This window comes from Euprymna scolopes, chromosome 39, assembly GCF_053919585.1.
Source record: "Euprymna scolopes isolate OS-2025 chromosome 39, ASM5391958v1, whole genome shotgun sequence".
Taxonomy (NCBI): domain Eukaryota; kingdom Metazoa; phylum Mollusca; class Cephalopoda; order Sepiida; family Sepiolidae; genus Euprymna; species Euprymna scolopes.
Window position 1 is genome coordinate 5,473,976 of NC_136520.1, and position 27,704 is coordinate 5,501,679.

Sequence of the window (27,704 nt, forward strand, 5' to 3'; positions counted from 1 at the left end):
CCCCCCCCCCAATTTATTTTTACGTTTAGGAAAATATCTGCATATTTAACTTTTGTTTTTTTACGAAAATCAGGGGAAATAACATTCTTATAGTTTGATAATTACAAATTTATAAAAAATCAGAATTGGTAATTGTATCGGAATCGGAAAAATATTTAAATCGTCCCATCACTAATATATATATATATATGATTGTTGAGCTGGATTAAATCCGACGATATGAAATAAAATGGAGGTGGAAGGACCTGGATACTCAACAAAAAAACACCATCTTTTAAGTTACTGCGCTATTTTATCCCAATTAAATTATTTCTAATTTAAAAAAAGATTCTTTCGTAATCTCGTGTCATTTTATTTATTTAATCTATCACCGCTATATTTCCAAACACAATTTTTTTTTTTTTTTTTTTTTTAATCTCTACGATATTTTATCTTTTAGACGTAATCCACTACACTAGTTTACTCTAATTTAGTTTTTTTTTTTTTCTCTCATAAAATGTATATACATGTACATATGACATCTAATTTACATAAGGAAAACACGCTGCTCTCCCCCATCATTATATATAGCCCCAATCCTCCGACTATCTCGTCAATGACCATCCCTCTTGAAGAAGCCCGCATAAATCGGGCGAAACGTTGAGTATCCTGGTCCTTCCACCTCCATTTTATTTCATATATATATATATATATATATATATATATATATATATATATATATATATATATATATATAATATTTTTATTTATATAGACAAATATTACATAGTCGCTACACTGGACATGCTAATGTTTCGGACAACTGGTTGGCAAAAACCAAAAGTCCTCGTCAGGCGACATAATATAGATTATGTGTCACTGAAGATGACTGGTTCTCAAATAGAAGAAGAAAAAAATGTATTTTTTTTTTATAAAAATGAAATGTTAAATTTAAAATTAAGAAAGGGAGGGGTGATAGGTTAAGTGACATTTTAGGCTCCAATTATAGGAAGAAATGGGGAGAAAGAGGGCGTCAAGACTTAACAGGATAAAAGGAGGAATAAAAAGGAAAAGAATTTTAATCCAATGAAACTCGCGTGATTATTAATGAGTGCTCAAACATTATTTGCTGCATATGTGCATACATGTTTTTTTTTTTTTTTTTTTTACACAGTGATCACCACTTATCAAGGCCCGGAAGCCACTCAGGGATAAGGGTTATTGCAAGTACATTACGCTAGTGTGGAGATTTGATGAAGTGTTTACTTAAGGGGGCGGTTCATTAGGAATTTGTTAACATTGGACTTGAACACATCCAAGTTGTAGTCCGGTGGGAAGCAGGCAGACGGAACAGAGTTCCACAGGCGTGCAGTTCTAAGAAAGAAGCTTTGTTCATGGAATCTAGGGAAGTGGTCGGCCCTATTCCAGTTTCACTTAGAAATAATATGTCCGGTTTCGTCTCCTGTAATTGGGTTTCAACCTCTGGAAGGTTGGAACGTAGACCCCTGATGTTGGAGAAGGAGACCTGGTAGTAGGGGTCTACGTTGGAAGATGGGGTTCTAGGTTTAGTCGAGTTTTTATTCTGGAGATATTTCAGTGGAATTCTTATTCAAGGATAACACTTCATCAGACCAAAAAGAAAAGAATCGAATTTTTGGTCTGATGAGTTGTTATCTTTGAATTGGCTTCCGCTGAAACATGTCTGCGCATACGTAACCAATAATGTTTTTATAATCAACAAACTATATAGGTATATTTATAAACATTTCTGTGTGTAAGAATGTTTTCATCTTAAATTCTATGCAATGATGCAGAATGCAGAAACTATGCATAAATAAAATTCAACGTAATTGTGAAATGAAACCTGGCATTTTATAAGGAACCATAAAAAAATGACTGAATAAGTAATTAATTAAGGTTACTTTTTCAAAGGGATATGCAGATTAGCTAACTTTCATTTAGTCGCTTGCATATCCATGACTGAGTATATTAAAAAGTTCTATGTAGAGAGTTGAGCAGCAAGATGTCTGTTCACATTGCACTTGAACTTCTGCATGTCAGTACAGTCAGGGAAGCAGGAACACGGGAGGGAATTCCAAATCTCACAGTTCAAAGGAATAAATTAATAACATAGAAAGCTTTCTGACATCTAGGAATCTTTACACTGTAGGGGTGGGATTTTGTTGCTTGTTGGGTTTGTCGGGGGGTATTTACGTGAAGGGGGTACAAGGACTTGTAGTTCGTCGGAGCATCTACCATTAAAATACTTGTAAAATAGGCAGAGGGATGCAGCATTTCGTCGGTGGGACAAAAGTTGGAGTTGGCAGAGTAGGACTTCAAGGTTGAGGTTTCTTTTCTGAACCCTTTCTCAGAGAGAAAGATTAGTAGCAGATACATCAGCCTAAATGTGACATACATGGACGGATGGTGGCCTTGTAGAAGTAGAGGATACTCTTAAGCGTGAGTAACCCCCTAGCAGGGTAGTGAGAGGTCACCTTCTTTGCAGCAGCCTTGGCAATGCTCTCAATGCTTTTATGTAGCTTAATCACATAAGGTGGATATTTCAAGCGTGCTTTACTTTAATTTTACATGCATAATACTAAATGGATTTTAAATGGAGATGATTGCTCATCTATAATATAAATCTCACCTGTCTGTTTAAATGTATGTATGTATGTATGTATGTATATATATGTGTATGTATGTATGTATGTATGTATGTATGTCTGCCTAAAACTTTCGACAGGGGCGACAGATTTTCACGAGACTAGTATCATTTTGAAGCTCGCTCTTTCGGACGACAAATATTGAAAAATTGGCTAGAAACATTAATTCCTTCACCCACAACTGGGCACTTTTCTACACGGAGGGATCGCTTTTATCGCCAATATTTTCGAAAGTCATCCCCTCTTTTCGATTGACTAACCTTAATTTAAAGCTTCGCCACTTCCAGTTTGGCGATGGACGCAACGGCAAAGATGTCACTTTTTTTTTCATGTTCTTTTCCCCCTTCACGGTATGGGTTCGAGCCTGCCTGCCTACTACCACTTTCTTTTTTTTTTTTTTACTTAACACACACCCTTAAACACCCGGGCAACGCCGGGCACCCAGGCTAGATTAGTAATATTTAACAAAAACAATATAAAATCATTTTTTAATGTCTATATAGAATTTTTTCCTTGCGTTCTTCTCTGATTGTGAATTTTGTATATTTACCTAATAATTTTCCTTTTCAAATAATAAAATGTCTGCCAGGATTAATATTATTAAGAAAAGAAAAACAAAATGACACTTTTCCTTCGTCAACATAAATGTCATTATGACGGAATTATTTGCCCTTCTCGTCTGCTCGGACAGTGACTCTTTTGACTTTTTTTTTTTTTTTTTTTTTGTGCTTGTACGTTTGAGAGTAAAGTCTCTTCGTATTTTAATATAGTTTCATCTTTATCCATTACCAGTCAGATAACTATTCAAAAACAAATATATAACAAGTAAATGTTATCAAAGGCAAGATAAGTTACTTTCGGTTCGAAAATCATACAGTGTTTATCGGTATATGAAAAAAACAAAAAAACAAATGGCGGGGAGTTCGCTGTTGAATACGTAAAGTTTAGGAAAATGAGTTCAAACTAAAAAATTATACATAACACTGTTAGAAATCCACTCAATATATGCCAGCCTATGTCACGGTAACATATATTGAGTGAGTTTCTAACAGTATTTTGTATATATCTTTTTAGTTTGAACTCATTTTCTCAAAGTTAACGTATTCAGCAGCGAGCTCGCCGCCATTTTTTTTTTCACATATACCGATAAACACTGTATGCTTGTCGAACCGAATAAACATTTTACATTAAATAAAAACACTAAAAACTTACCCAGTTAGGTAGAAAAGTAATTTATCTTGTCTTTGATAATATTTATTTGTTATATATTAGTTTTTTTTTTAACAACTTTTTCGAATCTATGTGTACAGTAAAACAAACCTCATCTGTGGTTGATTTTTTTTCATTTTCAAGATGAAATTTTGAATCCTCGAAAATTTTTGCACCGATCGGATATTTTAAACTCAATTGTGTTCGACTAAAATGTTTATTTCATTATTTTTAGATTTAAAAATGTTTTAATATCCATTCAAAACTTAGGTGTGACAACCAAGTGAAAACACAAACAAACAGACGATGACAATGACGCGTCTAAAAATAATTCACATTCTTGTCATAAGTAATCAACAGTCGGTTATAAATAAAACTAAAATTAATAGATTGTCAATTAACTGTTGACTGCAGGGAGGAAGGTTGGAAGCGGAAAAAGATGGCGAAGGAAGAAAAGACGGGGAGAAGATGGGGGAGGGTCAAGAGGAAATTGGAGGGGAAAGCGGAGGAAAAGGCGTGGGAGGGAGAGCGAAAGGGAAAGGCAGCGAAGAAGGCGGTGCGGTGCGGTGGGGGTGTCATTAAAATAAAAGAAAGCGTTTGCTCGATGGTATTTATTTGCTTCCCCACGAAAACAAAATGTGACACGAGGTCGTTTTTAATGTGAGGGGAAAACCAGCTGTGTGTTTGAGTGTCCAGTTAAAATCAAATTAACGACGGAAATTAATTAAAGACGGGGCACTCCGGGTCCGAGTTGACCTGGAAGCAATGGCAATTAAAGGACGGCTTCACACCTCTCAAAGCCTGCAAGCTGGGTCCTTACCATATATTATGCACAACAGTTCTTGACCAACAAGACCATCCTTGACGGCCACGGGAAGAGGCAGAGAACATAAGCACGCCTTTGAATAATTGCCAAAATGGAAGTAACTCTCCAATGTTCATTTTTTTTATGTATTTAAGGGGTTACTACTTTTAATGCATTTAATGGGTTGTTATTTTTAATGTATTTAATGGGTTACTATTTTTAATGTATTTAATGGGTTACTATTTTTGAATGCATTTAATATGTTACTATTTTTTAATGCATTTAATGAGTGATTATTTTTTAATGTATTTAATGGATTACTATTTTTAATGTATTTAATGGGTTACTATTTTTAATGTATTTAATAGATTACAATTTTTAATGTATTTAATGGGTTACTATTTTTAATGTATTTAATGGGTTACTATTTTTAATGTATTTAATAGATTACAATTTTTAATGTATTTAATGGGTTACTATTTTTTAGTGTATTTAATGGGTTACTATTTTTAATGTATTTAATGGATTACAATTTTTAATGTATTTAATTGGTTACTATTTTTAATGTATTTAATGGGTTACTATTTTTAATGTATTTAATGGATTACTATTTTTAATGTATTTAATGGGTTACTATTTTTTTATGCATTTAATGGGTTATTATTTTTTAATGTATTTAATGGGTTACTATTTATAATGTACTTAGTGGATTACAATTTTTAATGTATTTTATTGGTTACTATTTTTTAATGTATTTAATGGCTAACTATGTTTACCGATGTATTGGAAAATTTAAAATGACGCCCGACTCTCTCTTTCACGCAGTAAGTTTGGGAAAAGGAATTAAAAAAAAAACTAGACAAAATACTGTTAGAAACTCGTTCAATATATGTTACCGTGACATAGACTGGCATATATTTGGTGGGGTTTTAACAGTATTTTGTATATATTTTTTATTTTTAACTTCTTTTCTCAAACTTACCGTGTGAAAGAGAGAGTTGGGCGCTGTTTTAAATGTTCCAATACATCGGAAAACACTGTATGTTTTTCGAGCTAAATAAACATGTTACATTAAATAAAAACACTAGAAAATTATCCAGTTAGGTAGAAAAGTATCTTATCTTGCCTTTTATAACATTTATTTGTTATATATTTGATTTTTGACAACTTTTTCGAAGCTATGTGTACAGTAATACAAACCCCGTATAACTGTTAAAAGATAAAAAGTTATTTAAAATTAAAATGGGTCAGTGATTTTTAGTCCACTCTATATTAATATTTCAATCCTGGTTGAACCTCAGTTTTCAAACATAATTCGGTCTGAAAAGCTGTTCCAAAAACCAAATTGTCCGAAAACTGAATAATATTTCCCCACATGTACGCACGCACATACGCACAGACACGTACATATATTCACGTTCACGTATATATACTCACATTCATGTGCATACACACACACGCTAACGTACACACCCACATGTACGCACGCACATACGCACACACACACACACACACGCATATATACATCCTCATGCACACACTCACAAGCATATATACATATACACACACAAATTGTGCGCACGCACCCGAGCTGCGACGTCACTTCCTTTTAAGTGAAATCCAGACATGCGCAGTAAGAACACTCACCCCGGTATAAAAATCAACAACAAACATTTCAACTTCCTCTTTATTCCCTTTTGCCTTGGCTCGTTAACCAGGCAGGTGCGCGTCCACAACTTGTGCCTGAGAACACCTCCGCGTAGCTGACTGCTAACATGTGCGCGCAGCTTTACTGATGTCGACCTTCTATCTCTTTCTTTGTCTACACGCTGGACTGTCATTCCCATTTCCACTACTTTACTCACTCCTCTTTCCACGCGCGGACATGAACACGTGCTACACCTAAAACATTCATTTTTCAACATAAAATAAACGACATGTTTATTTTATTCAGCAATTGAGTTTTTGTTTCCTTCATTCCATTCATTTCATTATTTTCTTTTGTAGCGAGTTAGGATTATTACATCCTGGTCTGCAACACACCCATTAAAAATAATGTTTGTCGTTTTTATTTATCGAAATAATTTTTTTTCTATTTTGTTAAAAACTCCTTTTCTTTTCAATATAAAATGATATTCAGTTAAATGTGCCTTAAATAAAAAAAATTAACTTTTTAACCTTTGGATTTATTTATTGTTACCATAAAATATGTCAGTTAAATATTTAAATTATTCATCATTAGAACACGCCTAAAAATGTACGCCGTTTATTGTTTTTAATATTGGATTTAAAATAGCATCATGGTTCATCAAATACCTCGAGAGCTTGTCTAGTATTTCAATTTCGTTGGATATTTTAAAGGGTTTATTGGGTATCGTATAGACACTATTCCATTTGAAAATTCAAATATTTCAGATTTGCATTAAGTTTGACTCATACAATTAAGTAACATTCACTCATGTATGAGGTGCCTTCAATAAGTTTCCAGACTTTTTTCGTATGGTCACTTTTATTGATAGTATACACATGAAACTCTAGTCCTCTTCGAAGTAATCTCCTCCGGCTGCAATGCACTTGTTGTACCGTTCCAACAACTTTTGTAAGGCCCCATGGAAATCCTCTTGTGTGAGTGTACCAATGACCCTCTAAGGTTAACCTTGAGCTTAGGGAATAACCAAAAGTCACAGGGAGCAAGGTCTGGACAATAGGGAGGGTGAGGAACTCTCTTGGTGCCCATCTTGGTTAAATAGTTTGTGACGAGGATGGAGCATCCTGCGGACAAACTTTGCGTAAATCTTCCGCATCTTCACTTCCTCACGACTAATTGTTACATCAAAAAGATACACTTATTGTCTCTATAGACAAATGACTATCCTTGGCCGACACCATAAGAGAGACTTCTTGATCTTCGGGCTAAGATCAAAGTATCGTACCTGTTCCCAATTTTCGAATCTCGTTAGATTCAGTCACTCTGATGGTTTGTAGACAACGAAACATGTGTCAGTTAATAATTATATTTTAAAAACAATATATATATATATATATATATATATATATATATATATATATATATATATATATATATATATATACACACACACACACACACACACGGTGCCTTCAAAAAGTTTCCAGACTTTTTTCATATGGCCACTTTTATTGATAGTATACATATGAAACTCTAGTCCTCTTTGAAGTAATCTCCTCCGGCTGCAATGCACTTGTTGCACTGTTCCAACAATTTCTGGAAGGCCCTATGGAAGTTCTCTTGTGTAAATATTTCAACACCCGCATCACAGCCTCTTTCATCTCCTCAATTGTTTCATAACGACAGCCTCTAAGGTTTTCCTTGAGCTTAAGAAATAATTAAAAGTCACAGATATGGACTATAGGGAAGCTGAAGAACTGTCTTGATGCCCAAGACAACCTCGTTCTTTTCTGATCTTCTCTGAGCACTTTTGGGGTAAACTTCGCACAAATTTTCTGCATCTTCAGTTCCATCGCGAATAATTGTATGTACAGTTCCCACACTGACATCAAACTGTGCACTTATTATCTCTATAGATACACGACGGTCCTTATCCATGAAACTTTTTATTTGGCCAATCAACACCATGTTCTGACTTCCTTACTCCTACCACACCCCGCACCTCTCATCATCACTCACAGACTCCCTGCCTTCCTTGAATCTCTTATGCCACTCAAAAACTGATGCGTGATTCATGTAACATGGTTCAAAAATAGTCTAAAGTATTCCATATATTTCTGTGGTATTTTTTCCAAGTTTAAAACAGAATTTTATTGCATATCGTTCTTCTAAAGTGTCCTCACGTCCAGATTGTATTTTTGAAATTCACCAGCTGTGACAATCAGGCTTTAGTAGGGTGTATTCCAATTCTTGTTGGAGCTGTTTATCTGAACCTGAAATCATAAAAATTGGTCAGTCATCCCATAAGATGTATAGCAATAACATACTGAATTTTCAAAAGTAACATTCAAAACAGAGAATCAGCAACTATGTCCCAGAGCCTAGCTGGAGTCCGAACACGGTACCCCCGTAATAATAATAAAGGGTTGGGTTCGAGACTCCTAACAAACGGTTCCCCAGTTCGATACAAAACACCTGATGAAGGCCGGAGGGCAAAACGGCCGAAGCGTTGTGACTCTTACAACCAAGATGAGGAAGTCAGTCCGACAATCTCAATAAATGAAAACACCTCATCTCAAAAATACAGACAATTACAGTCTGTGACAATTTTAAATGTTTGTACAAAAAGAGTCTGGAAACTTATTGAAGGCACCGTGTATATTATTGTGCTTGTTTTGCTAATGAGTGAGTGGTTTATAGTCGGCTAATGTACTTCTAACTTCCGGTGTGTCTGCTACCGGAAGCGGTGACAAGATAAATCAGTCCCTTCACTTTAATTGTTCTTTAGTATTTCTACTGTGAAGAAGCAATTTATTGAAACAAAATAAAAGAAAAAGGACATTATTGAAAAAGTATAGAAATTTAACAAAATTATAAAAAGATAAAAATAACACACGTAGTCTTTATTTGCACTTTTAACAGCAAAATTAAAAACAACAATTACCAGATAAAAAAAATGTAGGGGAAATTGTAGCGTGCGTGATTAGCGCGGGTGTCATTCACTTAAGGAAAGAAAGAGAAAAACTTTAAACTCGAAACCTGACCGACACGAGACAAAAACGTGTCTTATGCAAAATGAGACGCGGTCGGGTTTGACAATATAAAAAGCCAGCATTTCTTCAGTTGAAAACGGACAGGGGCGAATTTACAGGTTCACTCGCTGTTTGTCGGGGGGTTGGGTGATATTTTGTTCTTTGATTATTATTTTCCCTATGCTAGGGGTTAAATGGTAGAAACCTTTTCTTTGCGTAATAGTATTAGTGTTTAATATTAGTGCTGATTCTAAAAGTCTTCTTTTAGCTCTATCTATCACGTATTTTATAATTTTCGCATGATCTAAATTAAATGAATGATCGTGTTCTGCACCATTTAGCCCCTAGCATAGGGAAAATAATAATCAGAGAACAAAATATCAAAACTGATCGTGGTTAACCATTTTTCCTTAAATATTTCAACAAAATGAATAAGTTTAGAGAGAGAAAAAACAAAAAAGTGTACATATTTATTTAACGCATTTTTAAAAGTGTATATATAGACATTGAACAACCCAACCTTCCCATACGCACACATATGTTTGTCCTTCCCGACATGGGTAGGATTCAAAAACTGTTCTCTTTTTCGTATGATCTATGACTTTTTCTTTTCTTCCATTTTTACTTCAATATCCTGAAGATGTCCTCTGAAATAGGGACGAAACGTTGATTATTTTAATAATTTCATTCGGTTTTTCTATTTTTCTCAAAACATAACGTCAACCGCCGCTGGTTTGGTATTTTTATTTTTTACACACACACACACACACACACACACACACACACACACACACACACACACACACACATATATATATGAGTGTAGGGGAAATTGTAGCGCGGGTGTCATTCGCTTGAAAAAAATTCATTTAATAATTTTGATCGGGTAGTTTTTATTTTACAGCAGAAAAACACGTTTTTATGAGAGCGCGTTGAAGTCAGCCATTATGAAATTTGTTGAACTGGCCAAAGGGAGATAACTCCAGTTAAAGCGCCGACACTTCCTCCCCATCTTTAATACTAGTTTTTCTTCCTAAAAATCGAACCTTTTGCTCGGTATCATAAATTTTTTTTTTCTGTAAAATAAAAACTATTTCATGAAATTAAGTGAAATTTTTTTTCAGAGAACTTCAGACTATAACGAGTACGTACAATATAACTTTTTTCTTTTTTTTTTTTTTCATTTTTAATGTCTTGACTAAACTGTATAAGCGCCAAAAAACTTTTCAACATTATCAAATATATAAAAAAAAAACGATCGGAAAAACGTAAAAAAAAGAAAAAAGAAAAAAAAAAGATAGATGCACCGGGGGGAGATAGGCGTGAGAGAAAAAGGCGAAGAAACTGATTTGCCTTATCACCACTTCCGGTTGCAGAAACACCGGAAGTTACAAAGTACAATTTACAAAGTCCTTATTCCGCGGAGTTTCAAAGAATGCTATTCTTGTTATTCTTCTCATCAAAGGACAGAAAGAAATCAGCAAATTATATTTGCAGCAATGCTAGAATTTCCTAGTTACGGCATTAAATGAAACAGCAATATGTACATGTCCTTTAAAAACAATTTTGACTGCAGAAAGAATTTTTTTCGGTCTGTCTAGACAATTTCTTGTTGCAAATGATAGCAACATTCACGTGCTGACATGTTTTTTTAGGTTGACCTTAATATTAATTTATTTTTATTTCGGACTATTAGTCTCATCTTTATTAGTTGTTATTTTTCATCTTTTACCACCTGACGAAGGCCAGAGGAATAGTTGACCGAAACGTTGTGAATAAACAAACCAATAAAAGATGAAAAACAACAACTAATAAAAATGAGAATAATAGTCCGAAATCAAAATAAATTAATATATATAATGCTCATCTCAAAAATGAATTCCAATTAAGGAATAATATATATGTTGACCTTAATTTTTAAAAATTAGTCTGAAATCGTCTTTTCTAATCGAGTCAATGATGGGAGATGACATGTTGGTTTTCCTGTACATCTAATATCTCGAATCCACTCAACTGGGTATCAACCTATCTTTGGACTACTGCACTATCCGAAAAAAAAAAAAAAAAAAAAAAATTTCCATAATTTCAGCTGCGTTGAAAATTTTCCAACTGGACTAATTGTATTCAACTGGATTTAAATTTGGATTTGATTCTTTCTAACGAATTATTTTCCCTTTCGGATTACCTTTAAAAGAGTCTTCATGCAAGTTGCAACTTTATGCCCGGTTTGTTTCTATTAATTTTTTACATCTACATTTATTCACTTATTTTTAATGTACGTACCCGTCACAGAACAAAGATATCATATTCCAAAGATGAGTAGTAGGGGAAGACAACTCAATTCGAAGTATTTAGACTCAAATGAGCCTTATACTGAATACACTTTAGTGCTAAAATCGTAAAATTGTAATTTTGTAGTTTAGAAAAAAAAAAGCAAAAAAACTACGTGATCAATTTACGTAATTTTTGGAATATGACATCCTCGTGTCATGACGAGTACGTACATCATAAAGATTTTTTCTTTTTTTTTTTTCTTTTTTTTTTCTTTTCTTTTTTTTTTTTAAAAATAAGCAACAAAAGTTCTTAACTAAAGGGAGGCTATCCAAATAATGATGAGTTCTTATTCAATGTTAGTTTAGGTGAGAAAAATATTTACAGTTAAGATTCTCACTCAAAAGAGATATGTTTGGTCAAAAAATGTTCATATTCAAAGGAAAGAATCGATGCTTCTACATCGTAAGAGTGAAATTCGAAAATCTAAACATTGAATCTATCTATCTTTGTAATCCGTTTACGGCTAGAAATTTGGTATTTAAGGGGTCAAAGTTCAACGATTTGACCTTTAAGAACTCTACCAAACTCCTCCGACAATTTTGGGTCTAAACACTTGAAATTTTAGATATAGGTTCCTTGAACATGGATCTAACATAATAACTTGATTTGAGCCCAAAACAATAAACGCTAAGGGGGTCATAATAGGGGTCAAAGAAAATTGACCGTTTTTTTTTTTGCTCAACATACACCTCCAAACGCCCGGGCAACGCCGGGCTGAAATGCTAGTATATATATATATGAAAGTGAACGTGTCTGTGTGTCTGTCTGTGTGTTTGTGTGTCTGTGTACAATTTCCACCGCAATAACTCTGTCAATTTTCAGTCTACAGACGCGAAATTTGATATACAGGGTATTGAGATTTGGGAAAATCTTTGTAATCCGTTTTCGGCCAGAAATTTGTCTGTTAAGGGGTCAAAGTTCAATGATTTGACCTTTGAGAATCCTACCAAACTCCTCCGACAATTTTGGGTCTAAACACTTGAAATTTTAGATGTACGTTACTTGGACATAGATCTAACTTAATAACTTGTTGAGCCCCAAACAATAAATGTTAAGGGGTCAAAGTTAAAAAAAACTGACCTCTGCGGCCTCTACCAAATTACTCAGACAATTTCTGGTCTAAACATTTGAAATTTGACATAAAGGGTATTCAGAGATAGGGCAAGCTTTTTAATCAGTTTGGGTCGAAAATTTTTAGTTACCAATATATAAATGCATTTATGTATGTATGTTTGCATGTCTGCCTAAAACTTTCGACAGAGGCGACAGATTTTACCAAAATTAGTATCGGTTTTAAGTTCGACCTTTCAGACGACAAATATCGAAAAACTGGCTAAAAACATTAATATCTTCAGCTTCAATTGAGCACTTTTCTACGGTGGGGGGGGTCGCCTTTTTCGCCGATATTTTTGAAAGTAATCCTCTCCTTTCGATTGTCTAGCCTTAATTTAAAAATAAGTCACTTCCGGTTTGGCGGTGGTCGTAACAGCAAAGACGTCAGAGTTTTTTTCCCGTTCTTTCCCTCCTTCGTGGTACGGGTTCGAGCCTTCCTTCCTACTACGACTTTTTTTTTTTTTTTTGCTCAACATACACATCCAAACACCCGGGCAACGCCGGGATAAAATGCTAGTATATCTATAAAGGTGAAAATGTGTGTGTGTGTGTGTGTGTGTGTGTGTGTGTGTGCATTTCCCTTCCAAATAACTGCTAACTTTCAGTCTATTTGACAAACGGAGTATTGAGATTTGGAAAAAATCGTTTTAATGCTAGCATATATATAAAAGTGAATGTGTCTGTGTGTCTGTCTGTGTGTTTGTGTGTCTCTGTACAATTTCCACCGCAATAACTCTGTCAATTTTCAGTCTACAGACGCGAAATTTGACATACGGGGTATTGAGATTTGGGAAAATCTTTGTAATCCGTTTTCGGCCAGAAATCTTGTTGTTAAGGGGGTCAAAGCTTAACGATTTGACCTTTGAAAACTCTACCAAACTCCTCCGCCGATTTTAGGTTTAAACACTTGAAATTTTAGATGTACGTTACTTGGACATGGGTCAAACATTTTAAATTAATTTGAGCCCAAAACAAAAATGTTAAGGAGTCAAATTTGGGGTCAAGGGTAAAAGAAAATTTGAATCTGGTGTCTCTGCCAACTTTTCTCTATGGTAGTTAAGTTAAAGTTAGGAGCAGTACATAAGGTCCGAGCAAAGCCGGGCTGAACTGCTAGTTTCAAATAAAACGAATGGTACCTACGTAATTGTCACGTCATATCATCTATCATTAACATATCCAAAATTTCTGAAAAAACGATGCGATTGGAAAATCTATATATTAATACGTTAGCGTGTGTTATTTTGTGTGTCACGCTTACATTTTTCTTTCGTTTAATTTTCGTTGTCGTTTAATTATTATGACCTTCCATTTCTTGTAATAAATAATTTTACCCAGAATTCTTTATAAGTTTTGATTTCAGTTTCGATTATAGCTGAAAGAACTCAAGTTGTATATATGTGCACATATTTTTTCTTCATAAGTTTTGGTTTCAGTTTCGATTATAGCTGAAGGAACTCAATTGTATATATGTACACATATTTTTTTCTTCATAAGTTTTGATTTCAGTTTCGATTATAGCTGAAGGAACTCAAATTGTATATATGTACACATATTTTTTTCTTCATAAGTTTTGGTTTCGGTTTCGATTCAAGCTCATGCACCCGAGTCATATAGATATACATTTTTATTTTTGAAACCACAACTTTATAATATCTAAGAATCGATAGAAAATTGACTCTATAATAATGTATACGAAATCTACATAAATTAAAATATCATATTTAAGCGCATTTTACGACCGGGCTATGCTGGCGTCCCTGCTAGCTTAGATAAATACTTTTGCAGTTTTAACAAAAGAGCTACAATGATGTCATGGAGGGGGGTCTCCATTTACGCTGAACATCCACAGAATGCCAATATTAATATATTACATATGAAACAGTCCGCCGTGGAATTTCCACAGGTCCCGCTAGTAATTATTAATAAAAGATGGTTTGCGATAAAGGTTGTATGAGGAACAAATGTGTCCGCCATTTTGAATTGCGTGTGTGCCAGGTGACGTCAGCAAAAGGGGAAGTAACTCAGTTCTCAGAAATTCAGAACTTAATTACCTTCGTGTCAACTTTTCTTTTCTTTTTTTTTTTTTCGTATTATTCAGTTCTCATTTTGAGAGTAATTTTTCACAACATTTCGGTTGCTATATCCTCTGACCTTCTTCAGGTGTATCTTGTCGAACTCGGGAATTTTTACCGTTCGAAATTTCGTCTAAATTCCAGAGTTCGGCAGAAACACTCCTGAGTTCGACAAGATACATCTGAAGAAGGTCGGAGGTTTACATCCACCGAAACGTTGTGAAATTAACACCTAAAATGAAAACAGTAGTCCGAAGAATCCAAATGATACGAATAACCAATCCTCGTCTAAAAAAAAAATTAGAAACATAATCTCTTTTTTCATTATTTGCCGAAATCTAGCGAATTTGATTGATTTCGGCCTATTCCATAATTTTTTTTTCTCATTAATAATTATTTTTCTATTTTATCGCTTTTCATAATTTTTGAATATGTTACTCTTTGCGACATGACAATTGCGTAGGTATCATTTGTTTTACTGAAAATTCAATATTTCGATTTTTTTCGATTTCGCTCTAAAATATCTATAGACCGGAGAGTTCTTATTTAAGAGACACTCCTCAACAAGGAAGATTACTGGCGAAATTACCGTACTATTAATTTTGGTATCCTGGTCTTGTGTTTGTCATATTTCCATTCTTTTTTATCGTTCAAATTTTGTGTAACCGGAAGTTCTAATATCAATCGCGCATGCGTGGAATGATATGGTTTCGGAGAATCCAAATTATTGCTCGGGACAGAATTTTGAGAGAGACAGTCATTTTCTACGGGTTTCTGATTTCTGTATTCCCACTCCAGTTCGCGGTTACTATCGATAGAGTTGGAATCAATTTGTTCCGAAGATTGTATCTTGCTTTCCCGCATTCCTCTCCGCTTGGTGTTTTCGTCGTCAAGGAATTCGTCATTTTCGTCGTCTCCGTGTATCGATTCAAACCATTTGCTGTTGGCTTTCAACAAAATCAGTTCCTTGTCTAGTTCTCGTTTCTTCCGTTTGTTCACTTCGAGTTGCGTCTCAGCCTCCAAGAGCTTCTCTTTTACACTTTCCTCGAACCGAATGTAGCTAGGACGCATACTTGCTTCCAACGCCATGTCTTCCTGTAGCAAAGCGAACGAATAGTTTAGCATCTTCATATCCTTGTGAGCCGTATTTATCTTGCCACCGACTTTAAGCAATCTCCCCACCGCCACGCCTTCTTCGCCGGAAACTGTTGGTTCTTCAGGGATTTTCCGATTCAAAGAGAGTCGTTCCAGAAGAGCACTCCGATAACCGGAACACACCTCTTCTAGTTTCTCTGCCGTCTCCTCGTAATCGTTCTCCAAAATGGCGTACCGCATTTCTTTATCAGCGAGCCGTTTCAGCTCCGTTTTCAGACGGTCAGCGTTTCGCTCCTCCGCGATAATGCGTTCGTCAACTTCTAAAATTCGCATCCATGTCTCCATGATTCTCCTACGGCTGTCGATCGGCGGGGACCTGTTACAACTATCGCGTTTGGACGATGCCGCCTGCAGCCATCTTGTACACACTCCCACGCACTTTTTCAATTTTCGTACCTGGTCCGACAAAACGTAACAAATAAGTTTATATGACGCCGTTTCATTCGCAGACGACATTTCATCAATCGTTTCGTTCTCGAAAAAATCCACAAACAATTCTTCACAATCAATCATTTTCGTCCATCTTAATTCAATAGCTTTTATTTGATCTACGGAGTCTGTCAAAATTTTGATTTCATCTTCGCCAAACGAGCAACCATTTAATTTCGTGACGTCATCAATGAACTTCCGGTTACAGTCGGCCATCTTTAATTCCTTCCACCCTGATGTGATATTCAGAACGAATTCGAATATCCGATCGTTGAAATAACTTTTTAATTCAACGATATATTCTAATAGTTTTGAATACTGACTAATCATGGCTATTTCGTTGAATGTAAACAATGCATGTTGTCTGCTGTTTTTCATTGAGCACGCAAGCGACTTGAATTGTTTAATTGATGTAAGCGGTTCTCTGATACTCGTTTTCTGTGGGGATAGTAAAAAGAATTGCTTATTCAGAATGTCCATCAGCGTTTGGTGGAACTTCGTCTCCAAAAATCTTTCTAAAGATCTAGGAATCAACGCCTGGAAGTCTTCGAGTTGGTACGATAGAAACTGTAGCTTTTCTGCAGACATCAGGTTGGCCATTAGAATTTCATTCATCTGAAAAAATAAAGAAACAAATTGAAAATGGATAATCGTTAAAAATCACTGCTAGATCAGAAGGCGAGAACAAAAATCTTCATAGTCATTAAACTGGTTTGATGTTGATTCTGTTAAATAAAAAAAGGGATCGATTCCAGTTAAAATCCATTTAGTATTACGCATGTAACTTGAGAGAAAAAGTCTTTCCTTCTGCATATATTTCCCCCTCTTCCCTTTTTTCTCCTCCCTATCAGTCATAGTACTTTAGGTGTCCCCCTTTTTTTCTCCCCTTTTTTCTCTTCTGAAAAAAGAATCAAAACAAACGTTTCCTTATACTCCTTCTTATATATTTGTATTGGGAAAGAAAATGAATTGAGTTCCGGCAGTTCGTAGGCAATGATCACCCATTGAGACTAAAGTTCACTTGATGCAACTTTCGTCGCCGTCGCCGCCGCCGCCGTTGTGGTGGTGGTGGTGGTGCATTCGTGCCCGAATATCATATTTCCCAAGTCCAATACAGAAAAGAAAACTTTATGAGTTTCGTAAGAATTTTAGTCATTATCGAGATAGTGAGTCCTTTTATAGCTGAAAGAACAGATTTGGGCTCTGAATAGTCGGGGACATTGGTCACATTGTATTGTGGGGGAGGGCCGTTGGTTTGCTCTAAGGGCCTTTGTTGCCGTTTAGTTATTTAGATTGGCTCTTCTATTTTCTTTAAATTGGCTTGAACCCACTTTGACTCTGTTCCTTTATTCATGTTTGTTGTTTGATGAGGCTTTTTTTTTACATGGGGATCAGCACTTATCAAGGCCCGGAAGCCACTCGGGGATAAGGGTTATTGTGTGTACAATAATCAATGGGATAATATCGTAGTAATAGTTGGTATTGGAGATTTGAGAAAGTGTCTTACTTAAGGGGGCGATTCATCAGGAATTTGTTTATGTTAGACTTGAAGACATCCAAGTTGTAGACACCAAAAGTGTTTGGATCTATATCTGCCTCACCTCGAGATTTCTTCAGTTTGTCTTTGAATCTAAGTAACGGGCGGCCTCGGGTCGATTTCATGCACTTAGTTGACTGAAGAGCACTTGTTTCGGTAGCCTAGTGTCTTCCATGCAAGCCACATGGCCAGACCATATCAGTCGGCGTTTCATGATCCAGGCCTCAAAATGCTGGTGACGTTAGCTCTCTCGAGGACAATTATGTTGGACACATAATCGTCCCACTTAATCTACATAATAGTCTGCAGTTTTTTCTGGTGGAACTTTATCTCACTCCAAAACTCAATTTCCAGAACTCACTAACAACAGTGCGCGCCTATTTAGACGCTGGCAAGCATAATTAGAGAGGACTAAGAATCTTTGATGCTTTATAAGTATAAACCTCTTAGTTACCGCATTAATTATAGGGAGAAATATTGAGGATGCAATTATAGGAAGTGATATTAGTGGTATAATTATAGGGAACTATATTTATTGCAAAATTATAAGAAGCAGTGCTGATGGTAGAATTATAGGAAGTATATTGATGGTAGAATTATAGAAAGTGTATTGATAGTACAATTATAGGGAGCGATATCGATGGTACAATTATAGGAAGCGGTATTGATGGTACAATTATAGGAAGCGGTATTGATGGTACAATTATAGGAAGCGGTATTGATGGTGCTTAAGGAGAAGGTGTTGCGTTATTGTTATGATCCTCTGGATTATTGATGTTATTCCTGCGAGATTTTTGCCGATGTAAACGCCGAGCTAGCTAATAGGTAACTTTTGAAATACGGCCATCGTCGTTGTTAAGGACAGATGTTACTCACAAGAGTACCATCTACTTTTGTCATTAACTCCTGTAAAAGTGTATTATTAGTGCTGCGATCGAAGAACGATCCTCCTTCTTCCATCATGTTACTGCTTGCAAATTTGTCAACTCATCCAGGGAGTTTCTAGTCCGTATCAAGTCATCCACACAAAAGTTGTTGCAATGTTTTTTTTTTAACAACGTCATCGATGTATTCGTTCCATTTCGGGTAAAAGTGTTTTTGTAGAACGTTCCACTACTAACGATTACTATATTATCCAATTGACTACTGTACACTCTTTAACCCTTATCCTCGAGTGGCCTCTGGGCCTTGATAAGTGGTGCTGCCTATATTAAAAAAAAACTGGATTTGAACGTGGCACGTTCAAGTTGTCTGTTCCTGTCGTTAATCACTCAGCCGTCGTCATCTCTCTGCTTCTGTTCATAATGATGATGATGGTGACGATGATAGTGATGGTGATGATGACGATGATGACGGTGACGATGATGATGATGATGATGATGATGATGATGGCGATCATGGTGATGGTGATGCTACTTGTGATAATGATGTCGGCGTTGCTACTGCTGCTGATCCCGATGTTGCTACTGTTATTGCTTCTTCTTCTTCTTCTTCTTCTTCTTCTTCTTCTTCTTCTTCTTCTTCTTCTTCTTCTTCTTCTTCTTCTTCTTCTTCTTCTTCTGCTGCTGCTGATAATGATGATGATGGACGTAGAGCGACGCCGGATGTCTCCAATGGTTGATAAACTAATTTCAACGCGGAACACAAAGAAACATGTCTTGACTGGTTCGTGCCTGTGTCGTCTGCGTATTTTTTTTTTTTTTTTTAATTTTTTTTTTACTGATGGGGTGTTTGATTTTAATCAATTTGCTGTTCTTTCACGGCAAGGTCTTTTAAAAACAACCAAATAAACATGGCGTCGAAGACGCAAATTATATATATATATATATATATATATATATATATATATATATATATATATATATATATATATATAAACATAAGCAAGGTCAAATACCAGGCGCAATCAACGAAGTTTGTTTACTACGAAAACACAATGAGTAAACAAGGCTGCTTATTGCATACTGATCTAAGCCAAGCAACTAATAAATGTGCCAGATCTATTGATAAGTATTTTTCTAGTTGTAACTCAATGGGCTCTTCAGAATCAACTGATTAAAAAAACATATCAAGTCTATATAAAACTGTGTGTATGTGTGTATGTATGTATGTATATCAAATATGTGTAGTGCCATATCTACTCTATGCTTCTAAAACATGAACCTTATTCCGGTCACATATAGAATTGCTTGAGAGGTTTCATCAGCACCGCCTTAGACACATTCTTGGTTTAAAGTGGGATAGTTTTGTCTCTGATACATATGTCTTAAATAAGGCCCAAAACAACCGGTATTGCTATTAAGAACCAGATGCGTTGGGAAGGTCATCATGTCCGGTTTGATAAATATCAACTCTCAAAACAGTTTTATAGTGAGCTCCTTCTTGCCAAAAGACCGCAGCACAAGCCCCAAAAACGTTTTCGTGATAGCATGAAGGAGAGTCTGATGAGCTTTCATATTCCTGTTAGCAGTTGGGAGTCCTTAGCGTTTGATCGCAAGCAGTCAAGGGCGCTGATATGCAGGGGTGCAGAACACTTTGAAGCAGCTAAGATAGACCGAGCGAAGCTCAAGAGAGCATGTAGAAAACACCAAACGTTGCCGCCCAATCATGGAGATCTTTGGATCTGTGAGGTGTGTGGCCGGGCTCAGTTGTCCAAGGCAAGCCTTGTTAATCAAATGAAGGCGCATGATAATATGGGTTCCGTTGCTGTTAGTTTCTTCCAAACCAATGACCGTCTTCAGTGTCATGTTTTCTTGCAGGACTGAAAAGTCATGTGGACACATGGACTTTCAGTGATTGAGGGAGTGGCACTCGTCTTGTTATATACTGGGTGGTATGAAGATGACGTATATTCTGTATTGTTGTTGTTGTTGTTCGTCTTAGGAAGAGTCTTAGTGTTTCATCTAGAGACAGGGTACATTCTACTACATGAACACCACCTGTAATTTAAATATAAGAGATTTTTGAATATCTCGATAGATTGACTGAGAGATAGTGCGTTTGACAATTATACATATATGTTTGTTGTAAATCGTCTAGAGATTGGAATGACCGCTGTTCATTTATCAATGAATAACGAGACACTTCGTTATAAACAAACTTGGTTTATTTAACAAACATTCGTATATACACAATATGGCGGTGGAGGTGATGGAGGTGGTGGTGGGAGAGGTGTAGGTTGCGAACATGACAGGCAGTTCCTCGTCGTCTGTCTCTCGTTCCCCGTCTCTGCGTCTCTGCCTTGTTTTTGTTTACCATCTCACTTTTATGGGCTTTCGACCTGGTAACCCATAAACCAATTGACGTCATTGACCCATATTTTGACCAGCCTGGCGTTTGCTTTTGGTCTTACCTGCGACCGAATTACGTCATCTCCAGGTCATCCCATTCCCGGTTTAATTTTTGTCGGCCAGGATTTAAGTTCATTCGAACCTTGCTCCATACAACGGCCTGACCCATAAAACGACTTGCGTCATAGGACCAGGGCATCCAATTCCCGGGTTCCATTTTTGTTGGCCCGGATTTTGAATTCATTCGCACTTTGCCTCTCCGTAACAGTCTGACAAGACGTTGCAATCATTATGTATGTATGTATGTATGTATGTATGTATGCATGTATGTTTGTTTGTATGTGAATCCGTTCCTTATGAACTCACAAAACGGCTGGCAAGCATAATTAGAGAGGACTAAGAATCTTTGATGCTTTATAAGTATAAACCTCTTAGTTACCGCATCAATTATAGGGAGAAATATTGATGATGCAATTATAGGAAGTGATATTAGTGGTATAATTATAGGGAACTATATTTATTGCAAAATTATAAGAAGCAGTGCTGATGGTAGAATTATAGGAAGTATATTGATGGTAGAATTATAGAAAGTGTATTGATAGTACAATTATAGGGAGCGATATCGATGGTACAATTATAGGAAGCGGTATTGATGGTGCTTAAGGAGAAGGTGTTGCGTTATTGTTATGATCCTCTGGGTTATTGATGTTATTCTTGCGAGATTTTTGCCGATGTAAACGCCGAGCTAGCTAATAGGTAACTTTTGAAATACGGCCATCGTCGTTGTTAAGGACAGATGTTACTCACAAGAGTACCATCTACTTTTGTCATTAACTCCTGTAAAAGTGTATTATTAGTGCTGCGATCATAAAATCCAGTGTAGATTGGTCATAGGGAGGAGATGTTATTTGGGCAGCGAATACTTTATTTTGAACATTTAGTCAGGGTTTATTTTTATGAAAAGTATCCTCATGCCAGGTTGTCCTGACAAACTCCTGCACAGAGAGACCTTACACACTCGAGGATAGTGTCTAGTAGGAATTCAAGTTCTCTCCTGTGTTTGTGTGTGTATCTGCGTGCGTATCTGTGTGTGTATGTGTGCGTGTGTGTAAATTCGTTCTCTATGGACCATGAAACGGCTGGACCGATTTTTATGAAACTTCACACAAATGTACTTTATGTATCTAGCAGTGTTCTTAGATAGGCTTTGTATTGAAATGTCTTCGATAATTATCGATAATCAAAATAAGCTGATGAAAGAAGGAACGAGCGATGTCCACCAAAGTTAACACCTAACATCGCAAGTGCATTTAAGAAGTTTAATTACCTCAAAAGCAGAGCGGTCCAGCATATAAAATCAACAGTATGTTCTTTGATTTGACGACTGCGCGTTCGAAATGAATGTTTTTATTTAAAGCACAACTGAACCATGATACTTGACTTTTTCATTTTAAACTTAAATTCAAGCCATTACCACCACGCAAGTAGAAAAGCCAGGTATATAAAATTAACAGTGGATTCTTTGATATGACAGAGGCGCGTTCGTAACGAATGTTTCTGTTTAGAGTACAACTGAACCTGTGATACTTGATTTTTTTTTTAATTTTAAACTGTAATTCAAGCTATTATATAAATAAAATAATTTTATAAAATCAACAATAAGTTCTCTACAGTGCAATGTAGACTACAATGTATTGTAAACTAAGTCACTGTGAGGGAGCGTGTGGAGCTTTCTCCTAATGCACCGCAGTGGGTCCCCAACTAGAGCAGGAAATCAATCGATTTGATTGAAAAATGAGCGATTTCACCGATTTTGATGACAATAAAAATATGGAAGGGTCTAAATTCGTTGATCATCATTCAATCCCGGACAACGTCCAGTCTCCCTGCTAGATTGCTTACAAGGCTTCCTCTACGTGCCCTGCAATTAATGTAAGGAATAAAAGGAATACGTTTGTTTGTATCGATAAAATAAACATAAATTTCAGAGAAAGAAAGAAAGAAAGAAAGGGAGAGAAAGAAAGAAAGAAAGAAAGAAAGGAAGAGAAAGAAAGGAACGTGATCTCAAACTTGATCACGCGTGAGCAAGAACTAAAAAAAAAAAAAAAAAAAAAAAAACATGCGTCAACACGACAGTCAAAAATGGCGTCTTTTTATTTTTTGTCTTTCGGTTTTCTTTACGAATTATAAAGATCATAGAAATGTCAATTCATACAAACCAGCATGACACGATGTTTTATCCTGTTGTTGGCGTTGGGTTCCCCACAGTTTTTTTTTCTATAATCAAGCTCGTCAAACTTGCTAACACCAGCACATAAAAGTGATGTCGTGGAATCGACAGGATTCGAAGTAAAGTTTACAAGTCCTGGCCTGGAAACAAAATGGCCGCAGGTCAAGATTGAGTTTTGTGTTAAAATAGAAACTGGGTGAAACTGAAACGAAACCAACACACACACAAAAAAAATGAATGAAATAAGTTTGTTTGTCTGTCTATCTATCTATCTATCTATCTATCTATCTTGTCCAAAAAGTCACTGAAGGGTTTTGGACTTAAATCGATTCTTTATATTTAATGATATCTGTAGAGGACTAGGATATATAAATCCCACTCCCGTTACAAAAGAATAATGAAACGAATGGAATTGAAGGAAACAAAAACTCAATTGATGGATAAGATAAAAGTGTCGTTTATTTACTGTTGAAAGAATGAATGTTTTAGATATAACATGTGTTCATGTCCGCGCGGGTGTAACCATCGTTTGTTGCGGGACTGGTGTTGTAGAAAGAAAAGGAAATATGTGTTCATCTCAAGTTCGGGTCACTATCGTTTGTTCGCGTGTGGGAAAAGAAGTGAGTAATGTAATAGAACGAGAAATGGCAGTCCATCGTGTAGACAAAGAAAAGGATAGAGGGTTGACGCCAGTTAGCAGTCAGCTACGCGAAGGTGTTCTCAGGGACATAGTAGTAGATAGAGAGAGAAAGAGTGAGAATGTGTACGTACGGTCTGTAACCTTTTTGCCTCATAGTAGCAAGTGGTTCGTCGAACCTTTCAGCCCGAGAGCTTGTACGAGCCTTTTTCAAGTCTCACACAAAACACACATTCATATTTCAAGCTGCCATATAGATACGCGCCCACGCCCACACATGTACACTTATTCACGTTCGCGTACATACACTCACATTCACGTATATATACACACACACTTACGTATACACACGTACTCACACACGCGAACACAGCACATGAACGACGTCACTTCCGCTTTCTAAGGAAATACACATGCGCAAAATACACTCTGGAAACGAGTATAAAAACAAGGCGATAAGCTGTTTCTAATCCTCTTAGAACCAACTCTCAACGAGAGAGGTTGGGTGAACAAGCCGCCGCCGTTTCGGCGCGCGCACGCGCACCTCACGCCCACTTCCTACTATGTATGGGGCACGAGCTAATGACTGTATGTATACATTCTCACTCTTTCTCTCTACATCTACTACTGGCCACTAAGAACACCTTCGCGTCGCTGACTACTAACTGATGACAACTCTGATATCCTCTTCCCTGCCTACACGCTGGATTCTCATTTCCACTACAACACATTTCCTATTCTTGCTACAACACCAGTCCTGTAACGAACATGGGTTACCTACGCGCGGACATGTTATAACTAAAACGTTCATTTCTTTCAACATAAAATAAACGACATTTATCTTATCCATTAATTGAGTCTTTGTTTCCTTCAATTCCCATTCGTTTCATTATTCTTTTGTAACGGGATTGGGGTATTTATATATCCTAGTCCCCTACAAGCTGGTCCTAAAGGAAGAAGCCGCTTGTTGCTCTTTCTTTTATAGGTCTTTCCGCTGGTCTTTTGCGCATGTGTGGATTTTCTTTGAAAGGAAGTGACGTCGTCCATCTGTTTGCGTACGTGTGAGCGTGTGCGAGTACATGTGTGTACGTTAGCGTGTGTGTATACACACGTGAATGTGAGTTTATGTACGCGAACGTGAATATATGTACATGTGTGGACGTGGGCGCGTATGTTTGTGTGCGTGTATGTATATGACAAGTAATATAGCTTGAAATGTGAACGTGTTTTTGTGTGAGACTTGAAAAGGCTTCTTTCTATAATTTTAACACGATCTGACTAAGACATTGGAAAATTTTTTAAAACAAAGCAAAGTGAAACCAATCTTTATTTATGAAAAATAATGTCTTTTAAATGTTGCCCATTTTCAGCTTCGTGCATTTGTGCACTTTCCAAAACATTATTCATAACAAATTACATGATCTATGGATTTCGATTTAACTTTCTTATTTTGTTCCTGATGTTTTCCTTCAATTCTTGCAGGGTTTGGGGTTTGACGTTTCGAGGTCTGCCAACTCGCAGAACGAAATGTTTTTTTTTTTTTTTTTTTCAATATTTAAAAAAAAGAAAAACATTTTTTTATGTCTACACGGAATTATTTTTTCACGCTAGAAACTTATTGAGATTACCAAATTATTTTTTTGGTGGAGAGTTTTTTTTTTCCGGCTGACTACAATATGGTTGTCTTCAAGTCTAACGTAAACAAGTTCTTGATGAGCCGTTCCATATAAGTTAACAAATTTACCGAATTTCCATTACTAATGATTACTATATTGTCCAATTTGTACTGTACACTTTTTAACCCTTATCCTCGAGTGGCCTCTTGGCCTTGATAATGTGGTGATGCCCGTGTAAAAAAAAAAGTTTGGGCTACACTTAATGATGACGTAATAGAAAAGCAATATTTTGAGAAGTAGCGTTTTTGGTTACAAAGGACATAAGTTCGATACGCAACGCGTTACCGGGCGGACGGGGTTTTTGGGCAGTACGCCCATGGAAACCAGAAGGGAGCGACTTAGAAAAATGTAATCTTATACAAAGCGTGCCAACTCTGAAAAAGAACCAAGCAAAAAATAAATGATTATATTTAAAAATATAATTTCTGTCTGAGCATTTTCACTTTCGGAAAGAAGCCCCTTTAATTTCAGGACGCATGGAAGGAAGATTTGAGGTATGATTTTGCTGGTGTTCCAACCGACAATGATATTTATAAACGGTTAATATATATATACACACATTGACACACAATGGAAAATCATATATCAGAACGTTTAATACTCATGAGTTAAAAGGTACTCATTATAGATAATACACATATATACGCTCGTTATGCACCCCGCCCCCACCCCCGGCTATTTAATATCAAAAAATGGTTTCATGTTGATATTCTTGTTGGATGGGAGTTCATCGGTTGCCGGAAGTTAAGATGGTTTCACAGTGAAGGAAACTATTAGGTAAGTTCGGCTGTGTATCTTGTTGTACCTATTTACTATACCTCCCCACGGGACAGAGTTAGACACCAGGGTCGATTTTTATCATGGAGAAAAGGTACAAAAATAAAAAATTGTCTCAGTCGTGAAGGACTGATCCTCCACCGAAGGAGAACAAGAAATGGAAGTGCAGCATCTGAAGAACAGATACTACACTTTGATCTTGGCGAAGTTGTAAAGAATAGCTTTTCTTTCTGTTTGTCATTCTCTCTCTCTCTCTCTCTCTCTTTCTCCCTTTCTCTTCTCCCCTCCCTCTCTTCGTGTGTGTGTGTGTGTATGTGTGTGTGTGTGTGTGTGTGTATGTGTGTGTGTGCGTGCGTGTGTGCGTGCGCCTGTGTATGTGTCTGTGTGTGGCTGTGTGCATGTCTGGGTCTCTGTGCGTCTGTGTGTGCGTGTCTGTGTGTGTATGTGTGTCTGCGTCTGTGTGTGTGCGTGCGTGCGTGTGTATGTCTGTCGGTCTGTGTGTCTATCTGTGTCTCTGTTTCTCCTTCTGTGTTTGTGTGTTTCTGTATTTGTGTGTGTTTCGCTCTCTCTCTCTCTCTCTGTTTCTCTCTCTCTCTGTTTCTCTCTCTCTCTCTTTCTCTCTTTCTCTCTCTCTCTCTCTCTGATCGTCTCCATTCTCTGTCTTTTTTTTGTCATTCTCTCTCTTCCTCTGGTCATCTAAATACGACGGAGGTTTAACTTTCTACTGCATAGACAACGTCTCTGTTCGTTGTTGTTGAGAAGCAGTCTGAGACTTCCGCCTAAATCGCAAATGGTTTCGAATCAATTCTTACAAGGAATTGTTAAAGATCGCGGCCAGAGCAAAAACTAATTTTGTACAAGCATTAAAAATGGTTTTACGTTGCTGTCTTTGTTAAATGATATTAAATAAGGAATCATGCCACTAGCAGAGAAAGACTATTCTCAACGGCAACATACACAACTCAAAGAAAAATGGCAGCCGAAATTAATGGTTTCCTTTGTTGCAAAACCGTCTCATCTTTCGGCAACCAATGAATCCTCGTTTAATAAAAGCAGAGAGTACTGATTTTTTTTTTTTACATAGGAGTCACCACTTATCAAGGGCCGGAGGCCAC

At 36.4% G+C, this 27,704-nt stretch overlaps 1 protein-coding gene and 1 long non-coding RNA gene across 2 annotated transcripts in view; one reads left to right on the top strand and one right to left on the bottom strand.

The window, feature by feature from the left end:
- Window positions 1–27,704, top strand: part of LOC145263640 (uncharacterized) — a 417,445-nt gene that overhangs the window by 189,027 nt on the left and 200,714 nt on the right. The gene's annotated exons all lie outside the window — the stretch shown is intronic.
- Window positions 13,962–27,704, bottom strand: part of LOC145263638 (uncharacterized) — a 46,552-nt gene continuing 32,809 nt past the window's right edge. Inside the window, exon 2 of the mRNA XM_080120491.1 lies at window positions 13,962–17,057. Within this exon, the coding sequence (XP_079976617.1) occupies window positions 15,444–17,057 (1,614 nt within the window). The 3' untranslated portion in view covers window positions 13,962–15,443. The remainder of the gene's footprint in view (window positions 17,058–27,704) is intronic.